This window comes from Setaria viridis, chromosome 7, assembly GCF_005286985.2.
Source record: "Setaria viridis chromosome 7, Setaria_viridis_v4.0, whole genome shotgun sequence".
Lineage (NCBI taxonomy): Eukaryota > Viridiplantae > Streptophyta > Magnoliopsida > Poales > Poaceae > Setaria > Setaria viridis.
Window position 1 is genome coordinate 5,254,867 of NC_048269.2, and position 25,463 is coordinate 5,280,329.

The 25,463-nt window shown below is 52.9% G+C and overlaps 1 protein-coding gene across 1 annotated transcript; it reads left to right on the forward strand.

Annotated features, from left to right (window-relative positions):
- The first annotated feature begins 3,393 nt into the window (after positions 1-3,393).
- Positions 3,394-5,001, forward strand: LOC140223404 (uncharacterized). Its single transcript, XM_072295252.1, has 2 exons — positions 3,394-3,815; positions 4,059-5,001. The coding sequence occupies exons 1-2, from the start codon at positions 3,394-3,396 to the stop codon at positions 4,999-5,001; spliced, it is 1,365 nt and encodes a 454-aa protein (XP_072151353.1).
- The last annotated feature ends 20,462 nt before the right edge of the window (positions 5,002-25,463 follow it).

Here is a 25,463-nt window from a genome sequence, read left to right on the forward strand (position 1 = left end):
CTTGACCGTAAGGAGAGGCGCACCCGACGCCAAGTGGTAAAAATGTACAAGATCCTATGGAACAACCACACCGAGGATGAAGCAACATGGGAAACAGAAGAGTATCTAAACAAGCACTTCAAAGGTTTTCTTCCCAACCGAGGAGATAAGGACTGCACACCCCCACTGGTTACTTCTACACCTGAATCTCGGGACGAGATTCCTTTAAGGGGGGTAGGCTGTAACGACCGACCCCAAATCTCTCGAGTTAAATCTTAATCTGAGTCTCTAATCCCCTATCTCAGTTTTACCGAGTTTAAGTGCTCAACCTCCGGTCCCGACCCCTGAGGTCCGACCCCTCTCCGCTGGTTTCCAGTTCCGACCCTGCCGACCCCAACCCATACCGCCGGATCCTTCGAAGTCTCCCAGCAGTCTCCCTTCAATCTGAGCAGTGGACCAACCGAGACTGACCGGTGGACCCACAAAAATCTTTTCCCCAGATCTCCCGCGGCAGACGCACTCGAGTAAGCATGCCTGCCTCAGAGCTTCTCTGCCGCCTGGCTCAACTTCTTCGACACCCGCCGCTCCGCCCCGTCGCCGGCCGTGACCGGATGGATATCCGCGCCCCCTTCCCCAATCGCAGCGGAAGCCCTCTGCAACCTTTTCTGCAGCACCTCGCAGCCCGCGCCCATCATCACCTCGCCGGACCCCCGGCTGCAAGACCAATGCCGCCCGTCTTTTCCGCCGCCTCTCCACCGTCGCGCCACCCCAGATGCGCTACGCGATGATTCCTTCTTCACCAACCCCGACCTCGGCCGCGACAGCTCCTTTCCCGCCTTGCCAGAGATACGCCCCGACAGTCTGTTGCTTCGCGCTCGCCCACGCAGCCGCAGCCCGCCTGTCTTCTCACCTGCGCGCCCTCGCTTCTAGCGTCATTTCCCTTGTCACATCCATCATATTCGCCGCACGACGACGCCCACCTCCGCCAAATCTCCACCACCGGCAAAACCGCGCCTGCGCCGCCCTGTCTCTGACACCCAATGACCGACGGTGTCATCCCCGAAGTCCTGCTCCGCCGCCCAGCTGCTCAATCGCCGCCCCAGCAGCGCACTCCATTCGCTTCTTTCCGGTCTTCGTGCTGCTCCAGCTCTCTCTCTTCCCGTGCAGCTATAAAAGGGAATGCTAGAGTCCCCGCCGGAGTCCCCTTCGCCATCGCTACCCTCCCGCCTTGCTCTCTGTTTCGTGCTCGAGCGCTATCGCCTAAGTTCCTGAGAAACTCTCCTCTCCGCTCAACAACCGCCTTTCCCAATCCACCGAGCTGCTTGCTCCCCGCGCCGCGCAAGAGCTTGCTTGTGTCCACAAGAAGCACCGCCGCCACCGGAGCATCGCCGGACATCGCCTTTGCCCAAGCCTTTCTGCTTCCATCCTTCCACCCAAGTCCGCTCCTTCCCGACCTCAAGTTTCACTTGCGAGCCGAAGGTAGGCTGCCGACCCCTTGTCCACCTCGTCCGACCCTGTCTGTTCACCGGACCCTATCTATTTCGCCGACCCTTTCTCCGCCTCGCCCGAGGGCTCGGCTGTATCCTTTTTCCTTGGCCCGAGGGTATATGTGTAAAAACCGGGGACTTCTCTGTGTTAAGTCTGAGGACCCCAGCACAGCTATTCCTCTAGTCTAAGGGTCCGATCATAAGTTCCTTCCCATCCGACTCTTATATCTTGACCTCCACCAACCCAAGTACACTTCCCCACCTTTTTCCGTGGCTTTGCTACCAGTTTCTGGGCTAAAACTTGCAAGTGTTGCTATTGAAATAACCGTCTAAAGTGCTAACCCTTGCATGGCTTTTGTGTAGAGCTGCATCTCGCCGTCGGTTTCTACGAGTTGTACCCGGCGCCAGAAGACGAAGCTGTAGCCGAGCTCCCGCTTCCAGAAGCCGAAGACGCCCAAGTAGAAGAGCAGCTCCCCTCCTCCTCGTTTGAAGGCAAGCCCCGGAGCATGAACCCAGTTTTCTCCAAACTTGTGTATGCCTTCTTCATCTTGTTTGTGCATTTACGTATAGGTGTTGTTTGCAACCATAGATACATAACTTAGATCCCTTGATCTGAACACTAGCTGTTGGACCGAGTAGATGCTTTGCTTAAATAGGAAGCGGTAAAAGTCGAGTGATTCCCTGTCACTCGCGAGTAGTAGGAGTTGGTTGTTTTCCTCCTGTCACAACTATAAGGACGATGGACGGGGCAGGGTTCTGGTTAACTTTTGGTGGTCGGCTGGCGTCTGTCTATGGAACTTGCTAAGGGCCGACAGTGGTGGTGTTTGTGATCAAGTGTTTGAAAGTACTAACCTCATACTCAGTATGGGATGAGGAAGCCTAGTACCGGATTGAACCTAGACGTGAGCGGTCGCCCCATTGCCCTTGGAACGGAGTTTCCCCGACAGCCGCACGTGGTGGCAAGCGTGGTCACAGAACGGCAGAGGCCGGGTCTGTGGAACCTTGCACCAAAGGAAATGGGCCCGACATGGGTTAGGGAATTGATGGGGAAGGCCGACACAGGAAGCGACCTCGGTGGTGCACGGATGTCGTGAGGTTAGGTTCACCATGCATGGTTAAAGAACTCGAATTGATTCGTCTGCCTCTCACAGTTTGAGACTACTTGATCGCTATGCTACCCTGAGTAATAAAGGAATCTGATGATGACATGGTCTTGATGATGCTTATCTACCCTTTGGTTGGTTCTATGTTTGCTTAGAGTAAGTTGCTAACTTAGACCGGATAATGAACTTAGAATCTGAGCTAAAACTTGAATATAAGGATCTACTTAGTGCTTCTTGGCAAACAAACCCCTCAGCCAAAGAGCCTTCCAGTCTAGAAGTGGTGGAGTAGCTTCCTCCTGTCGGTTAAGTCTTGTTGAGCTTAGTAGCTCAGCCTTGTTCTGGCTTTTTCTTTTTTAGGTGAAGTTGCTGCTCCCAAGCCTTCTTCTGTTGGCACTTGGCTGCCCCAACTCCCTCCGGGTTGGACGGTCGAGTGGGATCCCTCCTCGGACGGTGAGGAGAGGGATCACTAACATCCTGGCTGGCCTCACCAGGGATGCCCGACCCCAACGGCGTAGCTTCCGCTTGTTGTTTACCTTCTGTCGTTTCCTTTTGAACCGTGTAAAACTCTGATTTCGTTTTGTTGTTCAACTAAGTGGTCAAATTTGTTTAACTCAGTGGACTCGTTGTATTCTCTGGAACCGCTCACCTTCGTGTGAGTTTGCTAATTCGGTCCTGTTCAAGTGGTTAAATCAGATGAAATCCGACGGCACTTCGAGTTAACTTGGCTAAGGCATGAGTGTCGCGTATTAGGCGACTTAACCATGTTTAATCAAGCTAATCCGAGGTAGATCCGCCACAGCGGCGCTGACCTGCAAGAAGAGATGATGGCGCTCGACGCTTTGTGCGGCGCGGTGCCACCAGAAATGGTGTCGACGATCGGCAAGAAAGCTACGGCGAAGGAGGCCTGGAGCACGATTGCGACCATGAGGGTCGGCGACGATCGCGTGAAGAAGGCGACAGTGCAGCATCTGCGCCGGAAGTTCGATCTCGCCACGTTCGAAGACGGCGAGTCTGTAGAGGACTATGCGCTGCGCCTTAACAACATGGCGGCGCATCTCGCCACATTGGATGAAGAATTGAAGGATGCTGATATCGTCGTGAAGATGCTCCGCAGCCTCCCACCCCGTTTCAAGCAGATCACGATCGCCATTAAGACACTCCTCGATGTGTCGACGATGTCGGTAGCCGATCTGACGGGCCGGCTGAAGGAGGCGGAGGAGGCATTTGAGGAAGTGCCGGCGTCGTTGTAGCACGAGCGAAAGCTATACCTCACGGAGGAGGAATGGGACGCACGGCGGAAGAAGCGCGAGGCGGACAACCACTCCGGCGGCGGCGCTAGAGGTGGTGGCGGCGACATGAACAGAGGAGGAGGAAGACACTGGCGCGGTCATGGGTGTGGTGGCTCGGGTGGGCCGTCAAACTCAGGCCAGCCCACTGGTGACGAATGCAAGCGCTGCAGGAAAATAGGCCATTGGGCCTGTGAGTGCAGGTCGAAGCCTAGAAGAGAGCAGGTTCACGTCGTACAAGACGATGAGGAGGCCTCACTTCTACTCGTGAAGCTGTCCCCAACTCTGACCTCAACATCGCCACCGCAATCCACCAGCAAACCGTCGACCGGGTCGCCGGCGCCTCCCCCACCACCGGCCGGGTCGCCGGCGCCTCCCCCACCACCGGCCGGGTCGCCGGCGCCTCCCCCATCGACGGCCGGGTCGTCGGCGCCTCCCCCATCGACGGCCGCTCCACTTCCCAGGGCCAATCCGACGTCGCAAGGAGCCGGCCAGGAGCATGGCGGTGACGGATCTAGGGTGACGGCATCAGGATCGCACGCCCAGATCAAGATCAGAGCGGAGAAGGTGTTTGCTCACCTTGGAGAAGAGAAGGAGCGGGAGGCGGAAACCTGGGTCCTGGATACCGGCGCCACCAACCACATGTCCGGATCCAGGGCCGCCTTCTCAAAGCTGGACACGGCGGTGCTTGGCACCGTGCGGTTCGGCGACGACTCGGTGGTGCAAATCGAGGGCCGGGGCAGCGTCGCGTTCGTCTGCAAGAACGACGAGCTTTGGTCGTTCTCTGGGGTCTACTTCATCCCTCAGCTAATGACGAACATCGTCAGCATCGGCCAGCTCGACGAGGATGGCTATAAGGTCGACATCGACGTCGGGGTGATAAGGATCTGGGAGTCCAGTGGCCAGTTACTGGTGAAGGTGACGCGTGCGACCAATCGGTTGTATGTACTTTGCATCAAGATGGCAACGCTGTCGTGCTTGGCGGTGCACGGACGCGACGGTGAGGCAGCGTGGCGCTGGCACGAGCGTTTCGGCCATGTCAACATGGCGGCGTTGAGGAAGCTGGCAAGGGAGGAGCTGGTGCACGGCCTGCCGGAAATCGGGCAGGTCGACCAACTGTGCGAGGCTTGCCAGGCCGGCAAGTAGAGGCGGAATCCCTTCCCGGCGCAGGCGGAATACCGTGCACGGCAGCGTCTCGAGCTGGTGTATGGTGACCTGTGCGGCCCTATCTTGCCGGAGACTCCTAGAGGTAACAAGTACTTCTTGCTGGTAGTGGATGATCTCAGCAAATACATGTGGGTAGCCACGATCCCATCAAAGGATCGTGCTGCGGCTGCCATCAAGGAGTTTCAGGCACGGGCGGAAAGAGAGTCCAGCATCAAGCTCAAGGCACTCCGGACTGACTGTGGAGGAGAGTTCACCGCTGCCGAGTTTGCGGAGTACTGCACGGCTGAGGGCGTGCATCGTCAGCATACCGTGCCCTACAGCCCGCAGCAGAACGGCGTCGTCGAGCATCGGAATGGCACAGTGGTGGCGACGGCGAGGAGTATGCTCAAGGCCAAGGGCCTGCCTGGCTGGTTCTGGGGTGAGGCAGTGAGCACCACTGTGTGCTGAACCGGTGTCCGACGAAGAGCGTGGATGGGATGACCCCGTTCGAGGCGTGGCACGGGAAGAAGCCGGCTGTACATCACCTCAAGACATTCGGCTGCATCACCTACGTCCGGAACACGACACCGCACCTGAATAAGCTCGACGACTGCGGCCGCAAGATGATCTTCGTCGGCTATGAGCGCGGCACCAAGGCATACCGCGCCTACGACCCCATCAGGAAGCGCATCCACATGACACGAGACGTGGTGTTCGACGAACAAGCCTAGTGGGACTGGGGCACTGGAGGCAACAACAGCGAGCCGAGCAACGGAGATGACGTCTTCACGGTGGAGTACGCGACCACAAGCAACGTCGTCGAGGCTCCTGGAGAAGGTGTGCTGGGAGAGCAGTTGCCGCTCCTCGGCGTGGGCAGGGGCGAAATAGAACCTGGTGCACCGGACGGCATCGACAACGACAACCTTGACGCCGATCACGACGACGACGTACCTCTCCGGTTCCGAAACATCGACGACATTATCGGGCCAGCCTCACCACGTGGCTTAGCGCCGCGCGCACTGATGTTAGAAGAGGTGCACATGGTGAGCGCTGACGAGCCTGCCTCATTCGTCAAGGTAGAATGTAGCCCCTGCTGGAGGAAGGCAATGATGGAGGAAATGGATTCCATCGAGGAGAACGGCACATGGTGCCTTGCCGACCTCCCACCCGGCCGCAAGGCGATCGGGGTGAAATGGGTGTTCAAAGTGAAGAGGGACGAGCACGGGGCGGTGTCCAAGCACAAGGCGCACCTTGTGGTGAAGGGTTATGCACAGCGGCACGGCATCAACTATGATGAGGTGTTCGCACCGGTGGCCAGGTTCGACTCAGTGCGCCTGCTCATCACCCTCGCGGCACACGAGGGGTGGAAGGTGCACCACATGGATGTCAAGTCGGCGTTCCTGAACGGCAACCTACAGGAGGAAGTCTACGTCGAGCAGCCAGCAGGCTTCATCATCGCCGGCAAGGAGCACAAGGTACTCAAACTGCGAAAAGCGTTGTCCGGCCTGCATCAAGCCCCGTGCGTTTGGAACGCAAAACTTGACGACACTTTGTTGTCGCTCGGTTTCAGGAGGAGTCCAACAGAACACGCCATCTACGTCAGGCGGATTGGCGGTGCTCAGCTGGTGCTCGGGGTCTATGTCGATGACCTTGTGATCACCGGTTCAAGCCCTAGTGACATAAGGGCGTTCAAGAAGGAGATGGCGGCCGCGTTCAAAATGAGTGACCTCGGTCTGCTTCACTACTACCTCGGCATTGAAGTGAAGCAGAGTGAAAAGGGGGTCTCGCTGAGTCAAGGCGCCTACGCCGGCAAGATCCTGGAGAGGAGCAGCATGGCCAGGTGCAATCCCTGCCAGGTGCCTATGGAGGCACGCCTCAAGCTAAGCAAGCACAGTTCAAAGCCACCGGTCGACGTGACGATGTACAGGAGCATCGTCGGGAGTCTGAGGTACCTGGTTAACACCCGCCCTGATTTAGCTTTTGCTGTTGGGTATGTTAGCCGGTTCCTGGAAGATCCACGGGAGGACCACCTTGCTGCTGTGAAGCACATCCTGCGCTATGTGGCATGGACCCAAAACTGGGGACTCTGGTTTGACAGGAAAAAGGGAGATCAGGTACTGTTGACAGGGTTCAGCGATGCTGATTTTGCAGGAGATATTGATGCAAGGAAAAGCACAACCGGGGTCATTTTCTTCTTGGCCAGCAGCCCAATTACCTGGCAGTCCACAAAGCAGAGAGTGGTGGCTCAATCCAGCTGTGAATCAGAGTATATCGCAGCAGCTAATGCGGCCTGTCAAGCACTATGGCTCGCTCGAGTGCTAGCAGAAGTGCAGGGGTTTGCGCCGAGTGTGCCACTGCTGAGGGTGGACAACAAGTCTGCTATTGCGTTAATCAAGAATCCGGTACTCCACGGACAGAGCAAACACATTGAGGTGAAGTACCATCTAGTCCGGGAGTCCGCTGAAAAGGGCCTGATCGAAGTGAAGTTCATCAGGAGCGAAGAACAACTGAGTGATATTCTGACAAAGCCACTGGGCAGAGTCAAGTTTCATGAGCTTCGCACAAAGATTGGCATGTTCCATATTGATAGCAAGCACGGCAAGGCTTAGGAGGAGATTGTTGACAATAATCCTTGCCTGCGTAATACTAGTGATTTACTTTCCTTAGATTACTAGCTATGTTTAGGAAAATTAGTTGTAGTGTAATCGGCCTGATTGGAGGCCATTTCTTCTTGCCATGTAATTGTCCATTTAAGCAAAGGAATAGACACAGGAAAAGCTGCCAATTCAGTAGCACCAAAATAAGATCGTGTCCAGAGTGTTCGCGTGAGTATTCTTGGGTTTGTGTGTTTGGCCGTGATCCTGCCGGCAACGTGTGCGTTGTCTCTCCGGCAAGGTTCTAACAGGCTCGTCCCATGATCTAGCCCTTAAAATGCTTCTCTAGGAGCATGTTAGAGGCTACAGTAACCGTCCCATTTTGTATGAGCAGATGAAAAGTCGGTCCACCTTAAAAAAAGAGACGCTCCTACAAATCATTTCTGTAGTAGTGTGGGGAGAGTAAAATTACAACATCTAGTGTTTCGGTGGAAAAGTTCTATGGAACATGTATACAGGACTTGAGCACAGTTGCTTGGATCCACATGTTATTAGCTTCAAATTTACATGTCCATTAACTATTCCAGTAACTGATTACCCCCTGCTAACAAAGTTTTAGCACAAATCCAGTATGATCGATCAGATGGCTCTGAAATGGGTGCCCGGCAAGTATTTACCAAATTGTTGCGTCTATGGCATGTGGTGTTCCTCTGTGATTAAATGTGCGCTTAATGCATGTAAAAAAGAAAAAAATATGAGCCACTGCTGGCGCAAAGAGAGCCATGAGAGGTAAAAAAGAGTCTTTCCAGCTGTCTAATAACATTGTTACTCCCTCTATTCTTTTTTGATAGGGATATTCCACATTGGTACAATGACCAAGAAAAATAACCCTATTTATCATCTAATAAATGCAAACAAGCTTTTTCTCATTAGCTAATGCAAACAAGCTTTTTCTCATTAGCCCTCCAATATTTGCCTCAATGACTCCTTATCATCTATGCAATTTATTGCCGCGGCCCACATCAATAGCATATAGGACTGCCATTTGTGAAAACTGATTTTTTAAACTATCCCTATCAATTTATGTCAGGACCGGCAAGACTATCAAAGAGTATTATATAGTAAGACAGAAATTTTTTTCAGAACCATAAAGAGAGTCAAGTCAATTTCTAGTGTTAAATAAGGAAATTTCTCCATTTCAATTGAGCATGTATATGCTATGTTACAAGTTTATAGATGCGTCGACGATAGCATCGCCCGTGCCACGGCAACCATCTACAGAACAGCGGCTGCGACAAAACATCCGTACACCGGGATGGCACGGAAGAATACGGCAGCCAGTGGTACTGGCACCAAGAACACCGGAGCAGGAGGTGGTGAGCCCTGGCCGCTCTGCTCTGCCGCCACCGCGGCGAGCGCCTCGAATCCGCTATCAGCTTGGACCGCACAGGTTGCAGTCGCGCCACATGCTGTATACTCCGCCGCAGAGCTCTGCGCCGCCGCGATCCCTGACGGTGCGTCGAATCCGCCGCCATCAGCACGACCACAAGGAGGAGCAGTACCACTTCCTGACGATGTCAACGACGAAGAGGCTGCGTACCCCGTCGTTGAGCGCTGCGCCGCTGCGATCTCTGCCAGCGCCTCGAATCCGGGATTAACGTGGCCTGCCGCCGAGGCGTCACCACCTTGCGACGTCACAGGTGTAGCGGCGGGCGCGTAGAGTGCGATGGCGCTCTGCGACCTTGTGAGCGTCGCTTCCGCCGTCTCCACGTTAGACCTATCCAGCAGCAACGGCGACGACGCCCTCCGCCTAATCCGATCCGGCGCGAGCGGCGGCGGCGCGTCGACCGGGGACAGGAAGGCCCGGACGCGCCCGTCCCTGGCGGCGAGGCCGTTGCAGCAGCATAGGCGCGTCACCAGCACCCACAGGTCGTGCTCGTCCGCCACGTCGTGGAGGCTGTCCAGGCCGTCCCCGCCTGGTCCTGCCAGCGCGTACCGGATGCGGACGCCGGAGTAGCGGGCGAGCGCCGCCAGCCGCGCGCGGAGCTCGCCCAGGCGCTCGGACATGCCGATCCTGACGATCCGGTTCTCGCCGCCGGCGTACCTGGCCTTGCCGGTGTAGGGGCAGCGCACGATCTCCCCGCCGTAGCTGACGACCATCTTCACCCCGGAGCGACCGTCGGCGGCCATGTGGAGAACCATCGGTTCCGACCTCGCGAGTGGTCTTGCTGCCGATGAGGGAGAGACCGTACGGGAGTCTGTTGATCGATGTCCTGTTAGGTTCATGGCCTGTGGCTGTGCCTGCCCCTTTTATCGAGAGCCGTTACGATGCCGACTCCTAGCGGGCACGCGTCGCTAACCTCGGAGTTCGACTAGGTCTAGGATTGCTAATCTATCTCGTGTCAGATACTAATCGGATTCAGCCGGTGCTACGCTGTCAGAATGATATAGTTGCCTGCCAAACAAATCCGAATCAAGCGGGAAAGGGACTGCAACCGTGTTCCTCTTCAATTGCAGCTGATTTTTTTTGGACCGATAGGAACATGGCTATTGTTTAGCAAACCCCCATTAAGAAAAGACTAATTCTTTTATTTATTTACCTATATATATATAAAATATTAGAGCGAGTAATGCTTCTGCCAGTTTTTTTCGTCCGTCGTGATCATTTTGCAAAAAAGTCTCTCAACTTTAATGATATCAACCCACAGTCCAAATTCTGAGAAGAGGGGGGCTCGGGTGGAAAAAGGAGGGAAGGGAGGAGGGTTAAAGGGGAAAAATCTTCTCCCCAGCCTCGGCCCCAGCCGGCTGCGCCGCCTGGCCTGCGCCCGCCGCCCGCCTCAGCCGGGGGAGAGGAAGGACGAGCTGGGGGAGAGGAAGTGGGAGCCGGCCGAATCCGGTGGAGGAGAAGGAGAGGGAGGGGGGAGTGGGGACGGGCGCCCCTAGTCCACAGCGGCGCGGGAGGGGGAGGGCTGGCCGCCGCTGCTGCTGAGGCTAAGGCGGCTTCCACTGCGATGGTCGTCCACCGAGTCCCCGAGCAACTCCACCACGCGAGCGAGAATTGGCTTGCTTGCTGACAACAAAAAGAAATCATGCGGCCGCAAATCCCCACTGCTGGACAAACACGTCGCCCGCTCGGCCCGTGTCGCGCCACTCCTCCGGCATGCTCCTTGCTTCTCTGCCAGCTGAACATGTCGCCCACACTGACCGCTCTGTTGGCGGTATGCGCCGTCCCGTTCCCGCTGAATTCTGCTAGGCCGACTGACCGCTTGACCGGCTCTGCTTTGTTAAGCCTGGTACTGGTGCGAGTGAGGATGCCGCGTGGCCGCAACACTGATGCGTGCGAGCTACGGTGAAGCTCTCCGTGCATAGCTGCCGTGCGTCGCTTGGCCCAACATTGGATCTGTGCAGGAGCTGCGCTCGCAGCGGTGCCACCACCGTTGCTCGCAGCCACGCCGCTACGCTCGCTTGGTTTGAGAAGCCGAGAGAGAAAGATGCCCTATGAGACAATGAGAAAATCAGAAGAAGAGAAGATGCCCCATGAGACCATGAGAAGATAAGAAGAAGAGAAGGAGGAAGAGAAGCTACCTCATTTCCCTCTCAATGTCATGCTCAAGCTCACCGGTGGCGCCCGGGAGTGTTGACAGGTGATCCGGGCCACCACCTCCTCACAAGAAGCACTTGCTTTGCTAGCACTCGGGTCCGAGGGAAAAATTAAGCAACGGTGAAAAGAGGAAGAAATGAGTAGGATGAGAGAAATGAGGAGAGGAGGTGGTCTGTGCGAGATAAGCTCTAGCACTTGGGTCCCGCAATGTCAGTTGGAAAGAAATGGGCAAGCACTTTGAGCTTGCTCAAAACATAATCTCTATCTCTAACTAATATTAAAGAAAGTAAGGCTAGGAGGAAGCTGGGGAGGGCAAGTGCCTCAAGCAGTAGACTCAGGAGCTTCAACATTACCTGAAAGAAATTGCCACAACAAGGCTGAGCGACTACGCTCAACAAGACTTAACCGACCGGTGGGAACTACTCCACCAACTTCTAGACATGCCAGGTGTCGGGCATACACCCCAGGTCCACGAGTAGGCCTTGAACGGCCCACAAAGGGACGTACTCGGACAAGATCAGAACAAGGATGGGCGTATCCTTCTCGGATTAGTCTTGTATGTTTATGGAAAACTACTCGGGCCAATACCGAGTAGAACTCTGTAATAGTACCCGACTAGGAGTTAGACTTCTAACCCTGCCCTCCCGTGTATATAAGGCCGGGCAGGGACCCCCCCTCAACATCTCAAGACCCAACATACCTCAATACAAACCAACACAGAGGACGTAGGGTATTACGCGATCTAGCGGCCCGAACCTGTCTAAATCGTGTTCCTTGCGTCACCATTGATTCCCTGATTCTCCACGACCCTTACCGCATAAAAGACCACCTAGGGTACCTCCTAGGCGGGTTGCCGGTCTAAAACACCGACAGCTGGCGCGCTAGGTAGGGGCACTCATCGAGTTTCTCAGCGCGAACTCAATGGCAAAGGTCATCATCAGGCCCGTCTTCTTCATCGAAGCCGGCGCCACCTTCGTTTTTGGATCCTGGCTTTGCGTCGCCGAAGGCTCGGGATCGTTCCGGCGCCAGATCGTCGACGTTCAGGAGAAGAAACCAGAAAATCTGACCAGAAAAAACCAAGATTTCAAAGTCAACGAGTTCGAGTTCGACTACGCGTCGGATTCAACTTCGCCTCGGACTACTCCGACCCTCCGCTCAGGGGTCGGGCGCACCCGACCCCAGGACTCAGGGTCAGGCGAGGCGGAGTTTCACTCGGGGTCGGGCGAGACGGAGCTACTCCCCCAAAGGGTCGGGCTCAGCCGACCCCTGGACTCAGGGTCGGACTCGCTTCGGACTCGACGGTCCCAGCCAGTGTCCAAGTCGGTTTCGATTTTAAAGCGGTTCCCACACGGACTCCGCAACGCAACCAAAGTCTACCAAGGTTTTCTCGCTCGAACCGATCCGAACTCGGGCATGACGAAGACGTCGACTCCGACTCATCCTATTCACCAGAGATACCATTATCTGGTCTAGCCCAAGGGTTGGTAATAACTTCGACATCACAAGGCAGATTCATCCACTAGCTGGGATTGCGACCATCTCTTCTCGACCATGACTATGACTCGCGCCTTGTCACCCATATAGACAACCTACCATATCAAGAAGGTGTTCCACTCACTTCCAACCGAGAAGAAAGTTACACAGAGATTGCAACATCAAGCTCCAGAAGCTACTACCCGGACAGGGAGATACTTGTTATCACTCAGAATAACAACCCGGGTACTAGCCAGAACAGAACCCCCAGGCGATTAGCACAAATCGACAACATCTCCGAAGATGAGTCTACAGCTGACGCCCCTCACGGTGAAACTTCCCAGAAGCGCAACCAACGAAGGGCGCGCAATGCCACTCGAGCTGAGTGACAACAGTCGATGGCTACAAATATTCCTATTACAAATCTTGAAATGGCTTTCAACGCAGTCCAGGCTCAGGAGCACAATACTCCACTCGCGGCTATCGCCTCAATCAACCTTTTGACGACATTGATACCTCAGGATAAGGATAACGCAGCCACAGCTCAACTCATGCAACGCGGCAACGGACTGATCGCACAACTCGCGGAGCAAGCTTACAAGCTACTCGACAAAGAATCACCAATCCTGTCTGTTCCTCGTATCACATCTCATCAAGAAGGTAGCAGGGGAGCTGCAGACAAAAATGCCGCCCCACGAAACGATGATGCAGTCAACCAACCTCGGCAACACAGCCAACGTCCAAGAAAGCATAAAGCTCCTACTCGACATAAGGATGTTGGTGAGGTCAGCTACACCAACTCGGTTAAAAGCATCCGCCCTACTCGAAAGATCCACGAAATGTCCAACTTCAGCGATCTGCGAGAAATTCTCAACAGTTGGCGCGAACGAGAAGTTGACAGCTACAACCATTTTCCTGCTTTCACAAACCGGGTAATGAAAACCAAATTACCTGATAAGTTCAAGCCAATCGGAATTACCAAGTACGACGGCAAGCAAGACCCAGTTCAATGGCTACGCTGTTACTCTCTAGCCGTCCAAGCAGCCGGGGGCAATAACGACACCAAAGTCATCCATTTCCCCATATGCATGGAACCCGCACCACTGACCTGGCTCGAGTCACTCAAACCCAAGTCTATTGATTCTTGGGCAGACTTGACAAAGGATTTCACCAACAACTTCTCCGGCTCCATGGCTAGACCAAGCAACAAGATCGACTTAAGACAAATTAAGCAAAAAGAAGGCGAGACCTTACGCGACTATCTGCGACGGTTCTTCGAAAAGAAGGCTACCATAGTTGACATCTCCGAAATAGACGTCATTGAGTGCTTCCAAAATGGACTCTATGATCAACGAACACACCAAGAATTTGGTCGCCGACGACCAGCTGGTGTCAAAGAACTCAAAGTCATGGTGCAACAGTGGGCCGATGAAGAAGGCAAAGAGCGAGAACGGTTCGGTTCCCACCGTAACTGCGGACGCGACAACAACCACAACAATGAACCAGATAGAACTCGGCATAACGATGCTTGGAACTCCTATCCGAGTAACCACAGTCGCAATAGGAAGCCCGACAACACCGTTGCCGCCATGACCAACTCCGGAAAAAAGGGACACCTCAGAAACGACGAAGGGACAACCTTCACAGAGCTACTCAAAAAGCAGTGCCCATGGCATGCGACTAGCAAGCACTCGGCGATAGACTGCTACAGCATGCGCCGAGTCATGCAAGACTTGCCCGCACCACCACCCCCTGAAGAGTACACCAAGAACAGAGATAAGGGTAAAAATAAAGCCCGCAACGACGAAGATGAGGAAGACGACTTCCAAACAGCTTCAAAAACCGTCAACGTCATTTTCGGCGGTATCCCAGGCACTGCATCCAAGCGAGCCAACAAACTTGTACTCAGGGAGATCATGGCCATCGAGCCAACGGACCCCACACCGTTAAAATGGTCCGAAGTTCCAATTTCTTTCAGCAGAAAAGATCAATGGACAAAATTTTCAGAACCAGGCCGTTTCCCACTAGTCCTGGATCCAGTCATAGCAGGATCAAAGTTAACCAAAGTACTCATTGACGGTGGAAGCGGCCTCAACGTTATCTTCGCCAAAACATTAAGAAAGATGTGCCTTGACGTCACTGAAATTCTTACCCCAACGGATTCACCTTTCTACGGCATCGTGCCCGGAAACGCAGCCATACCACTAGGACAAGTTGTCCTTCCGGTCACCTTCGGGACTAAGGAACATTACTGTACCGAGTACATCAGATTCGAGGTCGCCGACTTCAAAACATCTTATCATGCTATACTCGGACGGCTAGCACTCGCCAAGTTCATGGCCATACCACACTATGTCTACCTGGTACTCAAAATGCTAGGCCCCAAGGGGGAGCTCACGCTAGGAGGAGATCTCCAAAGATCCTACGAATGCGACACCGAAGCCATGGAAATTGCTGCGACTACTCAATCTCCTAGTCCCATGCAGCAAGTTTTCACAGCTTCAAAGAAGCTCCATCCAGCTGAACTAGAGATCCCAGAAAACAAGTCAGGGTCCACAAAGGTGAAACCCACCAGTGAGCAAAACTTCAAATCAGTCGACCTCCAGACCGGTGATCCTTCCAAGACAGCCCTGATCGGAACAGGGCTAGATCCTAAATAGGAATTCGCGCTCGTCAGTTTCCTACGGGCTAACCATGATATCTTCGCTTGGAAGCCGGCTGACATGCCAGGTGTGCCCAAGGAACTGATCAAGCATTCTCTCAACGTCGATCCCAAAGCTACTCCAAAACGGCAACGATTGCATCGGTTCGCTCAGGACAGACGAGAAGCAATCAAAAAAGAGTTAGACAAGCTACTCGCGGCAGGGTTCATCAAAGAAGCCTTTCATCCTGACTGGCTCGCCAATCCTGTGCTTGTTCGTAAGAAAAACAACGAATGGAAAATGTGTGTTGACTACACTGACCTCAACAAACACTGCCCGAAAGATCCTTTCGGGCTACCCAGGATCGATCAAGTGGTTGACTCCACCGTTGGGTGCGCTTTGCTATGCTTTCTCGACTGCTACTCCGGCTATCACCAGATAAGCCTCAAAGAAGAAGATCAAGCCAAAACAGCGTTCATCACGCCCTTTGGAGCTTTCTGCTACAAGACAATGTCCTTCGGACTAAAAAATGCAGGAGCAACTTATCAAAGGGCCATACAGATGTGCTTCGAAAGGCAACTTCACCGCAATATTGAAGCTGATGTCGATGACGTCGTCGTCAAAACAAGAAACCGGGAGGAACTCATCGCAGATTTGGAGGAAACTTTCTCTAGTCTCCGTGCTTTCCGATGGAAACTCAATCCTACTAAGTGCGTCTTTGGAGTACCTTCCGGTAAACTACTCGGGTTCATCATTAGCCATCGCGGCATTGAGGCCAACCCAGAAAAAATATCTGCCATCACAAACATGCAGGCACCAGCCAGCATTAAGGATGTGCAGAATCTCACAGGCTGCATGGCCGCTCTCAACCGGTTCATCTTGAGACTTGGAGAACGGGGACTACCCTTCTTCAAGCTTCTCAAACATCAGGACAAGTTCAAATGGACGGAAGAGGCAGATGAGGCATTAACACAACTCAAAGACTTTTTGTCAAAGCCTCCTGTACTCACCGCTCCTTCTCCGAATGAAAACTTGCTCCTATACATCTCCGCTACTACTCATGTCGTCAGCACGGCAATAGTAGTCGAACGCTCTGAACCGGGCCACGCTTACAAGGTCCAACGACGTGTCTACTTCGTCAGCGAAGTACTCTCGGACTCCAAAACTCGGTATTCATCGATACAAAAGCTCTTATACGCTATTTTGCTCACCTCCCAGAAGCTGCGCCATTACTTCCAAGAACACAATATCACAGTCATCTCCGATTTCCTGCTCGGCGAAATTCTCCATAACAGAGATGCCACGGGTAGAATTTCCAAATGGGCAGTTGAACTCGGAGCCCTCACTTTGAACTTCAAGCCAAGGACAGCCATCAAGTCTCAGGCTTTGGTCGACTTCATAGCTGAGTGGACTGAAAATCAAGTTCCAACGCCAGTCGAACGACCAGAACATTGGGTAATGTACTTCGATGGATCCCTCAAACTTGAAGGAGCCGGCGCAGGTGTCTTACTCATCTCTCCCAAGGGAGACCAACTCAAGTACGTGCTGCAGATATTCTGGGAAGCATCTAATAACGAAGCCGAGTACAAAGCACTGCTACACGGCCTTCGCCTCGCAATCTCCCTCGGCATCAAACGACTACTGGTGTACGGCGACTCCCTAGTCGTTATAAACCAGGTCAATGATGAGTGGGACCGAAACAAGGACAACATGGACGCTTATTGCAAAGAAGTCCATAAACTGGAAAACAAATTCTCAGGCTTGGAGTTTCATCACATCGTCCGCGACAACAACGTTGCCGCCGACGTTTTATCCAAAATGGGCTCAACTCATGCAGAAGTTCCAGCAGGAATTTTTGTACACGAACTGCGCAAGCCGTCCATACCTGAACAAGTCACACCACCAGTAGTCTCGGCTACTGACGTCTCTCGAGAAATCATGATGATAGAAGTCGACTGGAGGACACCCTTCATCGACTACATCAAAGATCACCATTTACCATCCGACAAGAATAAAGCTGAGCAAATCTCCCGACGAGTAAAGAACTACGTTCTAGTCGGAGATAAGCTCTACAGGAAAGGTGCATCATCTGGAGTACTCATGAAGTGCGTCACCAGAGAAGATGGCCAAGAAATCCTAAAAGAGATCCACAGAGGAATCTGCGGCAACCACGCCTCTTCGAGGACACTAGTTGGCAAGGCTTTCAGAGCAGGCTTCTACTGGCCAATGGCTCTAGCCGACGCCAAACAACTAGTTCAGAAATGCAAAGGTTGTCAATTCTTTACCAAACAGCAACATGCACCGGCCTACAAGCTAGTCACAATACCTCCAACGTGGCCGTTTGCCTGCTGGGGGCTCGACATGATAGGCCCGTTACCAACTGCGCTAGGAGGATTCAACAGAGTACTCGTGGCAATCGACAAATTCACCAAATGGATCGAGATCAAACCGGTCACTTGCCCCAAGGCAGACCGGGTCCTCGACTTCTTGGATGAAATCGTACACTGCTACGGTTTTCCCAACAAGATTATCACAGACCTAGGGTCAAACTTCAATAATCACGACTTTTGGGAATATTGCGAGAACAGCGGCATTGACGTCCGCTATGTCTCAGTTGCTCACCTGCGAGCCAACTGACAAGTCGAGCGTGCTAATGGCATGATACTCGACACTCTGAAGAAACGACTACATGACGTTGGCAACACCAAAGGTGGCAGATGGCTCAAAGAGTTACCCAATGCCTTGTGGGGCCTACGTACCCAACCGTGCAAGACTATGGGGCTATCACCCTATTTTCTAGTATATGGCTCGGAAGCCATACTACCCGCCGACATCATGTGGCAATCACCACCCGTTGAACAATACGACGAAGAACTTGCAACAGAAACACGGCGAACAGATATAGACAGTTTAGAAGAAACAAGATGCACATCACTAGTGCAATCTGCCAGATACCTTGACGGTTTAAGGCGTTACCACGACCGCAACGTCAAGGAAAGATCTTTCAACTCGGGTGATATGGTCCTTAAGCGTATTCAAGACACGTCAGGATTGCATAAACTCAATTCACCGTGGGAACGTCCTTACATCGTATCAAAGGTTACAGGACCCGGATCTTACAGACTCCAAGAGCTCTCAGGGGAACAAGTGCCAAACTCCTGGAATATCAAACATCTCTGTCGCTATTACCCATAGCAGCACCCGAGTAATCGCTTCAAGGCAACTACTCGGGCCAACTGCCCGACTACCGACTTCAAGCAATCTCAGCTTTCAGCGCAACAAGGATCATTGCCCTGGTACAAAATCTCTGTATCAATATATCTTTACTGAAACAAGAGTACATCAGGTTACATACGAGTACAAGTACTTGGAATACACGAAGACTACAAGCAACTGCCTACTGGCGGGCTGCATTTAAGCCTCAGGCTTTTACTATATCACAAGGCCACTCAGGTCTGCCGACCACAAGAGGAAGAGCCCACACGCAAGGAAGCTGCGCAAAACGCAGCCATGCCCAGGTACCCTACCCAAGGCAATGCCAGGAACTCCAGCATCGCCACTGCCTTGACAGCGGCAACGATGAAACCGGCACGACGCGCCTAGAGGGAACCAAGGCTGCTCTTTTGCTAGCCTTGTGGAGCCCATCTACTCTACGGCCGCACCTCCACCTCTCTCAGAGCGGGATAAAGACCGCGGCACTCGTCACCCATCACTCACTAGTTCCAGCGCGTACCCCACTAGATCACGAGCTGCAAGATGAGGCGTGCGACGAAACCTCCTATGAGGATTCTTCTAGCATCGCGACTATCCTTACGAGCGCAGGAGTCTGTGGAGGGAAGGTGGCCTCAATCTACGAGGAATCTTCTAGCACCGGTGCACTCTTTAATGGCTCTCTACACTCAAACAAAAGCAACCGAACGCAATCCATCGCTACTCAGGAACTTGAGTTGGTTCGCTCACTAGATGGCCCTATTTATAGCCGAAAGCCACAACTACCACTTGCCCAAGAGTTCCTATGCACCCGTGATCAATGAGTCTGATGACTCCTGACTCTGCACACGTGACCGCACTTATGCCACAACGGACAAAAGAGTGCAGTACACCTGTGCATCTGTTGGAGGTATGCCCTAGAGGCAATCATAGAGATGATGATATTCCATTTGTATCCATGATTTGTATATTGTGTTCATTGAATATCCATTAAAGGCTACTTGAATTGATTTGCAATTATGTGAATTGTATGTGAAACTCTTTACTTGTATGGTTATTCTAAAGTTGTCCCTAGTCGGAGTTCATGTGAGGACACACATGAATATTAGACTAGCACATGTATTAGTTGATGACTATGTTTCACAAGTCATGGACATGGAGATGTTGAACTAATAATGTGGACACATAAGGAGACATGTGCTAGGACTGACCCAACACGAGAAGTAGTTCTCTCTTTAAACAACATATACGCTTTGTCCTTAGACCTGAGATTATCGCATGTATTCAAGATGTGGATCGACCTACTCAGGGGCTATCAAACGCTACGCCGTAACAGGGTAGTTATAAAGGTAGCTTTCGGGTTTGTCAAGAAGCATGCTATGAGACATGGTCAATCAAGATGGGATTTGCCCCTCTCTGATTGAGAGTGATATCTCTAGGCCCCTCGAGTGATCGGATCCGAAAATGCATGGCCATGCTACGTACGGTTAAGAGTTAACCTACAAAGGGATTCCGAATCACAGGATCGAGAAAGAGCGGTCGGCTTGAGGCTAGACCAAATATCATGAGGAAAAGGGAATAGCATGTATATTATGTTGTGATGGTTCGTCTGACATGATCTTCGTGTGCGTATAGGAGTTGGCACGTCTTGCTAGAGGTCGCTACCGACTATTGGGCCGAGTAGGAGTACTCGGGCCATGTCTATACGTATCCGAACCCATAGGGTCACACACTTAAGGGGCTGGAAGCCCAATTCGGATGTGATCCGAGTTGGATTAGGTTTAGAAGTACTAATGGGTCTTGGACCCAGAGGCCCGTTAGGAACCTCTATAAATAGAGGGGTGGGGGCGCCCTAGGGTTTACACCTTTTTGGCGAAACACATCTGCCGCGCCTCCCACGCCCTCGCCTGTTGCAACTCGCGGATCTAGCAGTCCGGCTTGCGACGCTTCCTCCCTGCACGTGTGGATACCTTCGAGGTGTTGCGCCTGCAGCACTTGGACGAGCCACGACGAGCCGCCGACGAGCCACGACGAGCCGACGACGAGCCGCGGCACGAGGGCGATCTTGCTGTACGTGGATGAGCTGCTGAGGAGCTGCTGGATGTTGACGTGATTGACTACGTACAACTACGTTGATCGACTACGTATGACTACGTTGATCGTCTTCGCTGCATCGACGCAAATCTACATCTTCTGCACCAGTAGTGCGTCGAGTGGTAATCCCATGATCCTTATACGGCAGTTCTTCCTGGTTTTACGCGGTAGAAATTTTGTTTTACGCTAGTGTAGCCTACCTCATATCCCAACAGCATCCACAAAGAACAAAGGAGTACAGTACACCCGTGTCCCTCAAAAGACAAGTACTCAACAGCATTACGACTACTCGACACTCGGGACTACTACAAGCCAAGCATGGCCTACATCTCGGGGGCTTGGACTACTCCGACCCCAGGACCCAGGGTCGGGCGAGGTGGAGTTTTCACCCTCGAAGGGGTCAGGCTTAGCCGACCCCAAGACTCAAGGTCGGCCGAGACAAAGCTTCTCCCCTAGAGGGTCCGGACCAGCCGACTAAAGCACTTTGGGTTGGATAAGATGGAGTAAAACTACTCTTCGCAAGATAACAAACTCAGACAACAAATCCAAAGGCTTGATATTCAAAAGTATTAACGTACTCGACACAAATACAAGAGTACACACAAAAGCTCAAAGCTCTTCTAAGGAGACAAACTCCGACACCTTGGATGCAATAGGCTCCGCCTCCTCGAGGTACTGCGCAGATGCTTCGTCTGTGCAGTTGCGAGCCACACCATCACCAGCTGCCGCCAAGTCTGCCCTCGGGTAGTAGGACTTCACAACCGCAAGAACCTGTTTGCAAACAGTCTTGCAAAGTCCCGCCACTTTACTCGGGGAAGCTCTTAGTCGCTCGACTAGCGATTGCGGCCCTGCGCCTTCCTCCACGGGGACTATGGCATTCACCAAGTCTTCGGCCACTCCAGACAGCTCTTGGAGTTCGCTCCGAAGTCTTCCCAAGGTCTAGGCATGATCTCTGCATGCCACCATGGCCATGGCAAGCATCACGCCATTCTGCATCTTTCGGTCCCGCTGATGATCGCAAGCAGCCTGTGCTTTCATCAGCGCGGCCCGAAGATGTTCAGCTTCATCTGCCACTCGGTCATGAGCGTTTCTTCAGTCGATGACTTGGCTCCTTGCAGGCGCTTCCTGCTTCTTGAGCTCTACAAAACAAAGAACTCAGGACACAACCAACTACAGTTGAACACACCCAGAGTAGTTGAAATGCTTACCTTGATACTTCTTGTTCAAGGACTTGTAGCGGCTCTCCAGTTTTTCCTGCAGAACCGCATGATCCGCGCATTCCACGGCAAAGGACTTCGCCCCGACTTCATGAACCCGCAAAGCTTCTGTCAGTCGGGCACATTCCTGCTCCAGTTGATGGCTTCTTTCCTGAAAAAAATCCAAGTGTGGTGTGGTGAGTTTCAAGCCTCACAACTACTCGGGTCATGCAACAAACTCAACAAGGAAATCTACCTGGAAGCCCCGAAAAACATTGATGGCTCTCTGGACCTCCAAATCAGAGGGCAGGCTAAGTACTGGTCTTTGGGTACTCTCCACAAGATGAGGAATTGTATCCAGAGTAGCACCTACAACATTTATCATATCAGCTACCGGCCACGACTACAATAAAAAGACTACAGAGAAATACCTGGAGCAGTCGCTTGTTTGGTTTTGTCAACATCCACTACGGCCAGCGATCCGCCAGTAGATGATGATAAGGCAGCACCTCTTGAGCCCGATGCAGTGGCGGGAACCTCCACCGAACGAATTACGTCTTGAAGCATCGACATAGTAGCTCCAAGACGACCGGCGTCAACCTCGGGTACCTCTTCAACAGTCAAGTCCTCCAAAGGAACACATATTGTAGTCGAGGGATCCGGTACTACCCCTGTCTCTACAGGGATAGTCTCCTTTGCATCTCTGCACCAAAAATCGTCACTACATGATTTCAAGACAACCCAACGTCATTCAATCGGACAAGAAAGCTCACCGGGTTGAACGTGGCGGCAGTCGCACACGCTTCTTCTCGGCGACAGGCGGCCGAGTACTAGGCGCCGCGGGAATAGCCACCGGTGCTGTCTTCTCGCCAAGGCCTACAAAACCGAAGTCAAGACTACAGTACTACTCAAACGAATACAATCGGAAGGGACAATGCTTACCACTGGCGATTACATTGGACAGCAAAGTACCAGTAGCAAGTACTGGCGACACCTCCTTCGCTGCACCCGCTACTCTAGCAGGCAGCCCCAGGACCGCCTGGTCAGCAATGGGCGGCATGGCAGCTAATGGAGTTGGCGCGGGTAACTCGGGGGCTACCCCAGTTTCTATTGATGGCACCCTCTCCGGCACCGTGTCAACAGCCAGATCACCGACTTCTGGGTCGGTCACGGCCATTTCTTCAGAAACAGCTTCATCTCCACCAAGCGCCGTATCTACAGCCTTTACGAACAAAGACAAAATTTGTCGCATCAGTAACAAGTTCAAATCCATCAGTAACAGACAAGTTCACATACCTTGGTACCCCGAGACTTCTTAGGGGTTGAAGCAGACTTAGCCGGAGACATCTTGCGGACTACTCTGCGTCTCTTAACAGGAGGAGAAGCCTCGTCCTCCGACTCCTTGACGACAGCTTCTGACTCTTCTTCCGACTGCGCCAAGTAGCCGGCAAGAACTCGAGACTACAAACAAACAAGTCGGTATTAACGGCATATCACATAAATCAAAAAAGAACAAGTCAAGAGCAAAAGACATACCACTTCTGGCTCATACCAGGCGTCATACTGACGAAGGGCTGCAGGGATTACTGGTACTCCCTGATAGTTCCTAAAAAACTTAGCCAGCAGCGCCTCTACATCATCATCGGATATGTCCTCATCGGACATACGCGATGGATCCTTCAGACCTGCGTACTCACTTCCCCAGTGAGCACGTTTTTGAAGTAGTTGGACCCTTCTCTTCAGGAAGCTAGCCGCCACGTTGATTCCAGTCAAACCGAGTGCCTTCAACTCAGTGATCTGCTGCATCAGGTGATCGAGCTCATGGGTGTCCTCAGGCTCGCTCACCCAGTTTCCCGCATGCTTGGGCGCGTGACCAATCACCACAGGCAAGCGAGGTTCGTGGTTCCCGATGTAGAACCACCTTTTCTTCCACTCCCCATGGGAGTCGGTCAGATTATACTCAATATACACGCCCGAGTTCCTGAGTTGGAACCCGGCGCCTCCAAAGACTTCCGTCCGTTGGGCACTCGGCTGAGGTTTACAACGGAACAGCTTCCTAAACAACTCGAGGCTTGGAGGAACTCCCAGATAAACTTCGCAAAGGTGTACGAAGATAGACATGTGCAGTACACCATTGGGATTCAAGTGGACGAGCTGAAGTTTATAATACTCGAGAATACCTCTGAAAAAGTTGGAGGTGGGCACCGCCAACCCCCTTTCCACAAAATGCGTGAGCATCACCGTCTCGCCTGGATGTTCCTCAAACTGCCACGCATTGGGAAACGCGGGGCGCCACTCCAGAATCTCCTTCGGCTGAAGGAGCTTTGCATCGACTAGCGCTTGGACCGCTTCCTCCTTCATCACCGAGTGTTGCCAGGTTGCCCCAGGCAGCGGCGGTGCAGTTTGGTTCGTCGGCCCCACCTTCGGCGCCGGCAGCACCAGCTCCTTCCCTTTCTTGGATTTCACCTTGCCCATCGCCGGAGCCTTGCCCTGGATCTTCTCGACTTTCTTGCCCATTTTCTTGGTGCGCATTCAACGGACTCAACCTCAAGTTAGAAGGAGCTCACACTCGGATCTTTCTCAAAAGGCGGCAATAGCGGCGGCAGCGGCACTGGCGGCGGCGAAACGCAGAGCGGAGGTGCAAAGGAGGAAGAAAAAGAGATCTGATTGCCGTACGGCGTAATAGCAACCGAAAGGGGGCCTTCCAGTTTTATCTCCGCCAGCTCCGGTTTCCACGCATCAGTTGCGCAACGGACAGATTAATTGCATATTAATCGCCTTGAACACCCAACGGCTACTCTATTCAACAAGACTGCTGACCACTCCAACGACAAAGATCGCCTAAGTGCTCGGGGGCTGCGGGTACCGTACCCGTTGATTAGTTTTTTCTTTTCCCAAGATCTCCAAAGGTAAAATGGACAAAAGCTGATTTGACCCTAAGCCTGACTCTTCGACTCAACCTAAGGCTCGGGGGCTACTCCATATGGAGTGCAATTGACATCGCACCACCATATAAAATTACTTGGGACAGAAACGACTCGAAGGAGCAGAAAGAGTACCTTCCAGCCATGCGACAGTACTCGAGCACTTCAGTCTACAACCTCTACGACTAAGCTACTCGGATAGTGCCCGCAGTGCCCAAGACTGTGGTGCACGACTACAAAGTACTCGGGGGCTTGTCGGGCATACACCCCAGGTCCACGAGTAGGCCTCGGACGGCCCACGAAGGGACGTACTCGGACAAGATCAGAACAAGGATGGGCGTATCCTTCTCGGATTAGTCTTGTATGTTGATGGAAAACTACTCAGGCCAATACCGAGTAGAACTCTGTAATAGTACCCGACTAGGACTCGGACTTGTAACCCTGCCCTCCCGTGTATATAAGGCCGGGCAGGGAATCCCCCCCTCAACATCTCAAGACCCAACATACCTCAATACAAACCAACACACAGGACGTAGGGTATTACGCGATCTAGCGGCCCGAACCTGTCTAAATCGTGTTCCTTGCGTCACCATTGATTCCCTGATTCTCGACGACCCTTACCGCATAAAAGACCACCTAGGGTACCTCCTAGGCGGGTTGCCGGTCTAAAACACCGACACCAGGCTCTTTGGCTGAGGGGTTTGTTTTGCCAAAAGCGACTACAGTAG

Coding starts and splice junctions, on each gene's coding strand:
- LOC140223404 (XM_072295252.1), top strand. CDS start 3,394: ATGGCGCTCGACGCTTTGTGCGGCGCGGTGCCACCAGAAATGGTGTCG. Junction 3,816..4,058: donor GAGGAAGTGCCGGCGTCGTT/GTAGCACGAGCG, acceptor CTGTGAGTGCAG/GTCGAAGCCTAGAAGAGAGC.